This window comes from Eublepharis macularius, chromosome 5 (assembly GCF_028583425.1).
Source record: "Eublepharis macularius isolate TG4126 chromosome 5, MPM_Emac_v1.0, whole genome shotgun sequence".
Lineage (NCBI taxonomy): Eukaryota > Metazoa > Chordata > Lepidosauria > Squamata > Eublepharidae > Eublepharis > Eublepharis macularius.
In genome coordinates this window covers 126735091-126746828 of record NC_072794.1, presented here as the reverse complement: position 1 = coordinate 126746828, position 11738 = coordinate 126735091, and the positions used below count along the sequence as shown (strand labels likewise).

General features: G+C 41.7%; 1 protein-coding gene across 1 annotated transcript in view; it reads right to left on the bottom strand.

Annotated features, from left to right (window-relative positions):
* Positions 1–627: 627 nt before the first annotated feature.
* Positions 628–11738, bottom strand: part of LOC129330641 (bile acid receptor-like) — a 32983-nt gene continuing 21872 nt past the window's right edge. The window contains exons 8-11 of the mRNA XM_054980767.1: positions 5487–5615; positions 5169–5276; positions 4381–4494; positions 628–2161 (exon numbers count right to left, since the gene is read on the bottom strand). Of these exons, the coding sequence (XP_054836742.1) occupies positions 1923–2161; positions 4381–4494; positions 5169–5276; positions 5487–5615 (590 nt within the window). The 3' untranslated portion in view covers positions 628–1922. The remainder of the gene's footprint in view (positions 2162–4380; positions 4495–5168; positions 5277–5486; positions 5616–11738) is intronic.

Genomic DNA, 11738 nt, shown 5'->3' with positions numbered 1-11738 from the left:
CGCGGGAAGGGGAAATGAAGTGGGAAGAAATGATTTCGTGTTATTTTTTCACCTGTTAGTTTTATTTTTCAGCACGTCAATCCATCTCCCATCGGCATCGCTGTGTGATATGCATTATACTAAAAAAAGACCGATGATAGTGAAACTGATTTCCATTGCACTGTCCTGATACCCAGATGATAATGAAAAACCCCTAATAAGAAACCGTTACCGGTAGTGTCATAGAGGAACTTGAGCTCTTAGCTTTCCGAGCTGCAGGAGGAGTTAGATTTGCCACTTGCAGCGTTCACGGCGGTGCAATATAAAACAGGGCTCCAGGTCGTGGTTTTCTTTCCTTTCTTTGCCCTACTTAAGTAGCCCCTTGAATCGGGAGAGTTGAAGCAGGACACAGGATCCCTGAAAATAGAGCCAGGCTTGAATGTGTTCATAATTTTTAACAAAGGTCTTCATTTTTTCTTCAATTTAATTTCGGCAGTCTTTTCCTGTTCAGATTTTCCACACAAGGTGAGAAGACTTTAAAGCACAAGACCATCTTATTGGATATGTGCAACCACAATTTAGCGATAAAGATCCTGATGTATTGGTCCTGATGTATACATACCAAATCAATTTTATTGCAGCGCAAGACCAGATGAATAGTGCATTTATTAGACTTAAATATGTATCTAAAATATAGCACTATACAAAATGTATATTTCATGTATTAAAGTACCAGCTATTTACACTATAATACTCTATTTCAGATATCAAGAATAATTCTTAAATCCAGAGTTAATAGTACCACAATGGGGAAAAATAACATTTTACATCTTATTTTACAGGTTTGTGGTTGAATTAGTGATATTGTCCTAATATCAGAAATTTCTTGTACTAGTGATGGGGATGAGTGATTACAAAATATAATCAATAAGAATACAGAGCTGAATAAACAACACATATTGTGCTATGCCATTTTGAAGTGCATTGTAAAGTCATACTGCAGTCCTAAACAGAATTATGCCTTTTAAAGTCTATTGAACTCAGTGAGCTTAGAAAGGAATAATTTATGCATAGGATAGCACTGGTAGTCAAACTTCACTGCAGTTTCACTCACTTTATATAATGTACTATGCCTTTTAAAAATTGTGTCAATGGAGAAATAAATTATATAACCTACTCGTTATGTTTCTCTGATGATTCCATGGCAGTCAAATAATGTTAATAAATTTTAAATTTCTTGTCAATACAGTTTTGTCTTACATGAGGGGGTATGATAGAAATGATATGGCTTGGAGAAGCCAATTTTGTTATGCCATATGTGTAAAATTGAAGCCTGTAATCAACCATTCACTTTAACGTACTGAAAAAATTATATTCAGTATATTTTCCAGGACATTTAAAGATCATGTCCATTTAAGCCTGTATATGTTTCTTGAGCATAATAGAGCATAATTTCACATTCAGGCTTAAATCCTTTTATATAGTATAGTATATCTTTAATGAAAAATGGTGCCTACCATACAGAGTATGGTAGCTGAGTATAGTACCAACCCAGTCCCCACTACACACGGTGCTGCTTCCCTACTCTTGCTTGTGTTTCCTGCCTCTTCCTCACATTTCCTGTCAGCAGCCTTCCTGGGCACACAGTATACATAATAGCACATAAGAAAACCTGGCACAATCTAGATTCTTAACATTTTAAAACTTACACATTCTTTTCACAGATGCAGCTATAAAGTTTCATAGTTTGCATATGTTCTCAGATTTTATAACTAAACATTTTTTACAAAGATATACTTTTAATAATCATTACAGAACAGTATTTTAAAGGAATCTGTACTCATTTAACATAAATGAGATTTTTAATATGCATATATCAGTTGGAAAATAGCATATTTTAGAAAAACAGACTTGGGAAACAATTCAAGCAATTAGTAAATTGTTTAATGCAAGTCCCAAATTTCACAAAGTAAAGAGTTTAGCTTAGGATCCCTTGTTCTCCAAGTTACTAGCACTTCTGAGTGGTTGTGATTGAGAGTTCTGAGTTCAGTGAGTCGCCCTATGAGACGTGCGAAATGTTGTGGTTCTTCAGGGTGGTACATTTTTGAATACTTGTACAGAATTCCTAAAAATGGTTCCTGGAGTTTCTCCACATGTTGTTTGTTTTTTAGGAGTGGACGATCTGAAAAGATAAGAAATGTAAAGTCACATATATTTCACAAAATCCCACTTTTAAAAATTTAATCCAGGATCATCATCATGCCAGAAAATCTACCAACGATGAACAATATCTGCTTCCCAGAGTCCATATTTGTAATTTTTTTAATAGAATTTAATTTAGCACTCCAAATGATTAGGATATGAATAATATATTTCACAAAATGAACTTATTTCTTGGTAGTATTTTTTCTATTTATAGCACTCTGTTGAAATAACAAAACATAATTTATCGGATAATGTTAAGAAAGTATAAATATATTTTTAAACACTTTGTTCTAAAAATATATTTCTGAATTAACTATAAAGTATTTTTAATGTGAGAAACTATTAATTTCAGCAGAGTAGAGACCCTGTTTCATCCCAAGAGATAAGTCAATGTACAAAATTGTAATTACTCTATATAGTTTATTTTCTCTATCAGAAAAAAAAATACACGTATATAAGTTTGTTACATCTTACTATATAATTGAGTAAGCGAGTTTCAGACAACTCGCTTTATACCCTGGTGCACCACCAGAGGGCGCTGACATGGAGGGAAGCCTAGGCAAGGCACCATGGCCCTCCAGAAAACGTGCCATGGTGGGAAGCCCAGGACGGGAGCAGATGGCAATGCTCACCTCCCACCTTCACCCAGCTGATATTAGGAGTGGAGCAAGTGGCAATGCCCACCCCCACCTTAACCCAGCTGGAAACAGGACAACGTTCTCGTGGCAGGGGCCCAAGTCCTTCTGATCGAGGCACAAAAAAAAAGAAACAGGAGCACAGCAGTTGACAATTCCCACCCTCCTTCACCCAGCTGGGATTACAAGCAGATCAGATGACAATGCCCACCCTCCTTCACCTGACTGAGATCAGGAGTGGAGCAGGAGACAATGCCCCCCCCGCCTTAATACAGCTGGTATGAGGAGTGAAGCAGGTGGCAATGCTGGGATCAGGAGCAGAGCAGGTAGCCATGCCTACCAGCCAACTTTACCCAGCTGGGATCAGAAACGGAGCAGGTGACAATACCTACCCCCTTCAACCAGCTAGGATCAGGAGCAGATCAGATGGCAATGCCCACCCCCCCTTCACCCAGCTGGGATCAGAAGTACAGCAGGTGGCAATGCCCACTCCCCTCTTAACCCAGCTGGTATTAGGAGTGGAGCGGGAGGCAATGCCTTCGCCCTGCCTTAACCCAGATGGTATTAGGAGCAGAGCACTTGGCAATGTCCACCCCCTTCGCCCAGCTGGGATCAGAAGCAGAGTAAGTGGCTTTGCCCACCTACTGCCTTAACCCAGCACGTATTAGGAGCGGAGCAGGTGGCAATGCCTTCTCCCTGCCTTAACCCAGATGGCATTAGGAGCAGAGCACTTGGCAATGTCCACCCCCTTCACCCAGCTGGGATCAGAAGCAGAGTAAGTGGCTTTGCCCACCTACTGCCTTAACCCAGCACGTATTAGGAGCGGAGCAGGTGGCAATGCCTTCGCCCTGCCTTAACCCAGATGGCATTAGGAGCAGAGCACTTGGCAATGTCCACCCCCTTCGCCCAGCTGGGATCAGAAGCAGAGTAAGTGGCTTTGCCCACCTACTGCCTTAACCCAGCACGTATTAGGAGCGGAGCAGGTGGCAATGCCCACCCCTCACCTTAACCCAGCTGAGAACAGAAGCAGAGCAGTTGACAACTCCCATCCCCCCTTCACCCAGCTGGGATCAGGAGCAGATCAGTTGGCAATGCCCACCCTCTTTCACCCAACTGGGATCAGGAGTGGAGCAGGTGGCAATGCCTGCACCCCCTTCTCCCAGCTGGCATCAGGAGCAGAGCAAGTAGTTAAGCCCGCCGTCCACCTTCAACTGTCAGGATCAGGTGTGGAGCAGGAGGCAATACCTGCCCCCCTTCACTCAGCTGTAGTCAGGTGCAGAACAGGAGGCAATGCCCCCCTTTACCCAGCATGTATCAAGCATGGAGCAGGTAGCAAAGCCCACCACCCCTTCACATGGCTGAGATCAGGCATGGAGCATATGACAATGCCCACCCCCCCTTCACCAGCTAGAATCAGTGATGGAGGAGGAGCAAATGCCCCCCCCCGCCCCTTTCTAGAGCCCGTTGTATTTTTTCCCACAACAGGCTTTGTTGCTAGTATAGAAATATTATACAAGATTTTATTTGAAATTTTGTGTTTTTATTTAATGAGTAAGTATACCTGAAAAAAATACAGTAGTTGCAACAAGGAGAGCATATTCTGTCTCAGTCACATTAAGTTCTCCCATGCTTCTGTAGAAGTAAAATAGTGCAGTGATAAATTCTTCAGTGATACCTAAAAAATAGAAGAAAGTCATTAAAAGATCGAAATAATATTATTTCTATCTATTTTAAAATACCACACACTTTACCAAAAAACAAAAGTCAGGCTAAATGTTGAAAAAAAGCTTGAAGAGAGAATGGAAGAGAGATGTTGGATGTAATAAAGAATCAAGGATGGGGAAAGACATTTAAAAGGACGATTGAGTCCGGATTACAGAAGTGAGGTTGTTTATCATGAGACAGAACAAGAGAAAAATATGAATAAAGTGAATGTAATAGGAATAATAGTGAATATGAATAGAATAGATAGAAGCCAAAGTTGTGGAGCAAAACACTAATAAAAGTGCAAAGAAGCCCAGACAAAGTGATCAAAAGTGGAGGAGAGACTAAATATGAAAATAGTAGCAGTGTATCAAGGTAATTCAGTGTGAAGAAACAAGAAAGCCTTAGGATCAAGGGAGTAAGAGTCATGGAGAAAACATTCAGTAGATGGTACAGAGGCAGAAACAGAAAAATGGGAAATAAAAATTCTCAAACCAAGCAAAAGTTTGACAGAAAAGCAAAAATACCATACATATAGATACTGCTATTAATAATTAAATATCCAAAGTACTTTAGTTATATTTCAATTCATAAAATGGATTAAGAATTTCCAAAAGGTACATATACTTTGCAGAAGGTCCAGACCTGTTGTAGTAGTTGATGTTGGACTTTCTTCATTATGAGGTATTTCTGTGGAGTACATAGTATCTTTATCTTCACCACACATGGCATGGTCAGAAAATTTTAAATGGCCTAGAATAATGGAAACAAAAATCCATTATTTTACAGAATATTCCTGTTTTAAAATATTGTATCATTTGATGTGATACTGTAACATGATGAGAGAGAAAAACAGTTGAGAATAACCACATAGACAACAGTTGAATAAAATAAATTGGAAAAAAAAACAGCAAGCATGCCTGCATGCTAATTAAACACACAAGTATACTAACAAAAACTTACCTTCACTGAATGATGACTGAAATTCAATAGCTTGCTCATTGTATATCTGGGCTGAACGTAAAAACAGAGCTTCAATTGTGGAGCCTTTCAGCAATGCAATTTGATCATCATTGGCCAAGTTTTCAAACCCTATAGATAAAAGTAATCAGTAATATAAATGTCACCATTTTTATATTGATTATGTATCTACAGTTTGACACCTTGCTACAGGGAAAATGCCCATATACTGTCTCCTTCAGGGAGAAAAGCAGCTAGGAAATTTTGAGTGGAAAAATTGCAAGCAGGGAAAGGGATTAAGCAACTTTGCTTAAAAAGTCACTTTCTGTTGCTGCTTTGAGAGTCAAGGGAAAGATAAATACCACTGCGTGTTGTGTCTTTGTTCAAATAGAAATCAAAACTCTTCTAGGATGTCCATGTAAATAACTTATTAACAGTCTTAGATGTAAATTTACTATGAACAAAGATGTAGTTTATTCTATTTGGAAGGAAGGGCAAAACATATTAAAATGTTTTGCCCAAGTTAGTCAGAACATTTCACTTTTTCTTTTGTGTATCTCCACAGCAACATTACTAATAAAGCCCAGTGTATGAAAGATACTTGCTTCGAGTGTTGTATTAACTCTGTTTCCCTATCACTTTTGAAATGTGTCAGTTCAGTTCAAAACAAACAGTTGTGAACCAAATATGCTCACTATGATATCTCAGTGTTTATTAGAAGTAACTGTGCTGACAACAAAGAAACAAATGAAATGCAGAATCGGTTATTTAAACCAAAAACACTCAGCTCAGCCCAAAATGATTTAACTGTGATTATCCTTCGGCTAGAGATCTCTAGCAGAGAATTCCCAGTACTTTCAGACTATAATGCCTAGGGTTCTTTGGAGGAAAATCATGAAAGTCATACTGGCATAAAGCTAATGCAAGTTTATAAAGAAAACAAACATTTATACTAGTAACCAAGGACCAAACACAAGACATGATGTGGGAGATATGTGGCTGGCTGTCTACAAGTCTTTAATTTAAAAGTCACAGGAAGACCCAAATTGAACTGAGGCAGCAGTGGTTGAAGAAGAGAGAATTACTCTCTCCTGTGCCATTTTCCCAGTCTAAACACACACATGCACACACACATCACTGTTAGCTGACTTTTCCAGTGGGGCTGATAGTAGTTGGGGGAGGGGGAGCATTTAGATTAGGAAAAGTGAGAACAGGTTTATGCCTGCATCCACCAGCAACACAGACCCATCCAATTGAGAGCTGCTTGCTTGTAAATAAAAAGTCTGAAGATCTGCTCATGAATTTCCTGCACCTCATCTGGTTTTTGAGTGGAATCACGCAATACATAAAATGATTTTTACTGAGAACTTTCAAAGCCATTCTCCCCATGAAGTTAAAGAAGTTCCCATATCTTCCCCTGAATGTGGGAAAGCAGCTGGGAAAGGTGTGGTGTGAATAGACAAATGCTTTTGAGGAAAGGATTAAACATTCATTTTCCTGTCACTGGTTTTCTGCTCCATCAGAAGCCACACAAGCTGCTTTTCCCTATAAAAGAAAGTCTATAGTCGTAGAATAAGTAATACATAGCTGGCAAAATGTTTCAATGTATAACAGTACAGAGCTTGATAATTTTTTACATAATTCAAAAAATCAAGTGACAAAGACAAAGTAGACTCTAGTCCACAAAAACGTAAGCTAGAATAAAGATTTGTTAGTAACTCTGGTTATACCTTCCACTTGCTGTGCAAGGCAGGGCACACACAAATTAATTTGTAAGGCTTCCATATCCTGCTGGAGGCAGATACACATAACCCAGTCCATACCCTACCTGCTTCACAGTAGGCGCTTTGCACCTAATCTTCAACCAGATGCAGGTGAGAAGGGAAGGGATATCTTACTATTGCTGCTGCTCCCTGCCAAGGACCAAGTGCAAGGACCAAGAGTGTACAGATGGCACTTTCCACTCTGATACTTCAATGGTGGTAAGGTTCAACAAAGTAGCTTCAAAGCCGCAGCAGCCACCTTGATGTTGCCACTCCTCTCCCCTGCCAGGGTCCAGGCAGAAACAGTGAGTGCGTAGCTGACCTTCAACCACTCCAAGGCTTTAGCAATGCTCAGAGACTCCTTGATAACTCTACTTCCCTTTCCAGCTCCCCAGGCTAGGGGAGAAGCAGTTTGATTGTCTGCAATAGGGGCTCTTCTCAATTGCAGTGCCCATCCCCCCCTCTGGGTTGCAAAGGAAAGCATACAGTAGGCCCTTAACTGATCCAATTTCTTGCTGTCAGCAAAGATCTATTGACAGAAACTTAACTGGTGCCAGGAGCTAGGTTGAGACAGCAGGGCCTTCTGGGGGCCTACATGGCCCCCCTGCCCTCTTCATCTGTTCAACTTAGGGTTGCCAATCTCCAGGTAGTGGCTGGAGGTCTCCTAGAATTACAACTGGTCTCCAGGCCACAGAGATCAGTTCACCTGGAGAAAATGGCTACTTTGTGGGGGGTGGATTCTATGGAATTATGCCATGCCAAGGTCCTTTCCCTCCCCAAACCCCACTTTCTCCAGGTTTCACCCCCCAAATCCCCAAGAATTTTCCAACTTGGAGCTGGCAACCCTAGTTCAGCTGATCATATCCAACTTCATGGTTCTAGTGTATGAGGGACTGTGCTACAGCATCCCCCTCCTTCTGCCACCTTCCTTCTATGGATACCATTACAGTCAGTACTTGTGGAAAATGCGGGGGGGGGGGAATGTAACTCCAGGAGATCTCCAGGCCCCACCTGGATGTATGGGGTCACAGAGGATCTGCCACTTATCCTCTGGAAGCTCAGGTGCCAATTTCTTAGACTGCCAGCCTCATCTTCATGGAAGTACTCTGGGAGTCACCATTCTCAATGTGCAGTAGTGAGATTGGTTGGCCCTCTGCAACTACTGTCTCCATCTGCCTCACCAAGCAGTGGCTTTCTCACATCTCTTGGGAAAGGCTACTTTTATTCTTATACTCCAGGATAAACCTAATAAGGAGAACCAAGGTGGTGCAGTAATTAGAATATTAAGTTATGACTTGAAAGTCCTAGGTTCAGATCCTCACACTGCCATTTAGCTTGCTGGGGGGGATCTCAAGGCAGTCGCTCTCCCTTAGCTGTGCCTACTTCTCAGGGGTGTTCTGAGAATTTAATGGAAGAGGTCAACATCTACTCATGTTGTGACAGACTGCACATTTTTTTTAGAAAGCCTGGAAGTGCTATAAACACAGCTGCAGGACTAGTAAGGGTTAATCCCTAGGCTAGGCTATTCCAAGGGTTCTGATTGGGTAGCATGAGCTGGAAAGAGAGAGGTCTGCTTTCAGTCCTAGCTAAGAGAAATTAAGTATGAAGAGTTGGGGATATGGTGTCCTAATGGAGAACAGTTGAACACTGGCAGGAGAACTAGGGAAAGTTGGCAAGGAGGTTTGGGAAGTAGGTGCAGACTCCCAAACAGGCCAAAGAAAAGGAGATAGATCTGAGAGGAGATTTCCCCTACCCAGTCAAACAGGGAGGTAGCTCTGGAGAGTGAAGAGATTCCTGATCAGGTGTGGTTGGAAATTGCATCTGGAGACCTTCAGATTCAGTTAACTTCTGAAGGAAAACACTAGTGGGTGAAGAGAAAGGGATTGGGGTACTAGGAAGTGGGCAGCAGCATTCCTAACTCCAGAAGAGAATACTAGACTGCTTGTGGGAAAGTAAGGGAACCAAAGACTCAAAACAGAAGCCTTTAAGTATATATATACTTAAAGGCTTCTGCTGCTGGCAAGAGGGAGGGAAAGGGAGCACATGAGCACAGCAAAGCAGTGTCGGCACTGATGCCAGAGACGATGTTTAACTAGAGCTTGTGATGTTTGAGTGCAGCTGTGAGCTGAAGCAAGAAGCTTCTTTTTCACACATATGTTTGGCTGGATGTTTCTGGCTGATGCAGAGTTAGGCTGTCAGACACTCTCATCCAAACTCGGCTGTCATCGCAGTTTCTACAGCAGACAGACATATGTTGAAGTACCTCAGAAACTTTAAACCCCTGATTTCACCTGACCTTTCCCCTCTAAAGTAAATAAATTAGTTATTTTTGGAATTAACCCCCCCCCAACTCTGCTGCCATTTCTGTTGTGTAAGGACAAGGGAACACCATACATGGCATCAGGAGCTTTTCAGCATCTGACCTGCCTCATAAGGTTGTTGTGAAGATAAAATTGCCACCTTGTACAACTCAAAAGACAGACAGGATATAAAAAGAGGGCTCTTCCATCTTCTCCAAAGCTGTGGTCCTTCTGACAGAGGAGCTCTAACAGGATCAAGCCACTACCCAGTCTAGATGAAACAAAGTTTTTCAGCACACTTCTTGCATTTTATATTTTGGCCTGTTATAATCTGTAGTTAGAAAATTGTAAAGTGAGCCTCTTCCCATTAACTAACCTGTCCTCCTTCCCTTTTCAGAGAACTAACCTCTAGGAGACTCATCCCTGAATGGAATCTTAGCAGAGATGAAAAAGAGGATACAACTGATACCTCGTCTGCCAGAAAGGAGGAATATAGATTCTATGGTTCTGAACCTAATTGCTTTTACTGTTTCTGTAGTTTCTTTCCACAAGCACAGGTTTCTGGTTCAGCTGGTCCTCCTGGTACTGTTCTAGATTCTCTTTCAGATCCAACTCTGGCCAGAACTCCTCTTTTTCCATCAAACCTGGATAGCAACTATTCCATTCCTGAAGTTAACACAGGCAACCATCTCCAGGGCTTTGCTCAGGTAAGGTTCCAGTCTACTTATGACAAGTGAGTGCAAAAAAAAAACCATTAAACTTAGGATGATTCACTCCATGAACCAGGGCCAGAAAAGAGGATGGAATCCCCTCATGATTTAAACCTTCAACTAGCTTCCGGATTTTTTTCTGTCTTCTTTATCATGCTTAAGACAGAAGGGCACATTCAGAGTCTTCCAGATAGCCCTGAAAACACTTCAGGATTTTGGATTCCCAGTGAGCCATTAAATGAGTAAGCTGATCCTACTGAAATCAGTCCTTCCTTTCCAGGATCTTCCTGTCAGAAGAACACAGATCCAACTTTCTAGGCCAGTACTATGCCACTTCTTCACAACAGATCATATAGCTCTCCCAGGTTCTAGTCCATCAGGATCACTTGCCTGGGCATGGTCCGTAAGGCTCATTTCCATTCTCACCAATTGCAGGGACTCCTTCTTCAGTATATCCCATGGAGCAACTCACTGTATTATACTTCAAGGGAAGTAAGTGAATCCTTCCTTTTGTTGATCCTAGAGAACAACCTTTGCTTGGGCATGGCCTTTCCAGACCCACACTGAATAGAGATAACCATAGTTACAAGCCTCCGCAGCTAAGCAGCCCAGAAGATGTGGATTTTTCCACCCAGGAAAGGGAATCATTGGCTAGAGCACAGCCATCTGCCTGCTGTTTCCAGCATCTAGGGCTAGACAGGCATATGTACATTCCAAGAGGATATGTAGTCCCCCACACTTCAGTAAAAGCTCTCCAACTGCCGCTCCAGGTGAAAGCCCATACCACATTGCTTCAGGACTTGTTCTATCTGAAGGACATCCAGCTCTGTCATCAAGGCAAGGGGTCTTGAACTCCAAATTCTTTAGCATAGCTACTAAGAAGCTAGGCAGGTCTTACCTGAACCAGTTTGCATTGCCAGCAGATGATGAATTTCCAAGACTCCTGTCAGCAGTCTAGTCAGATGACACTAAAGGGGGAAGTCATTCTCACAACCTGGTGGGATCCAGGCATTCTCAGACTCTTCTCATATCCACTGTCGTCATCATGTTCAATTGGGAGGCTGCAAAAGTAACTAATTGCTCCCTATTGGCCTAATGGTCTGTAGACTCTTTGACCTAGTATAGCAAGGGTCCAGAAGTCTCTGGATCACTCCAGTAGGCATGGCATTTTGCCTGGAAATCAAAATAGAATTCTGAACTCCTTGGTTAACCAAATTTAATTCATTGATAACTGGATGCCTTCCAGTCAATCTACCATACGCAGGTTTATGAACTCCCTATTGTGATGGGGGTTACAAGAATAACAACAAAAATCCTTTAATTCCTAAGCAATTGGGATTCTAGACATGCCTACTCATTCCCAGTCAAACAGGAGCTAAGCGCCTGGCTGAAAATTCTCAAGTGCCTTCCCTTTGTCCTCACCTGGTAGAAGGCCAGGCCAGACCCCCTGTGCAGATAGATATACACAAGGATGCCTCAAAA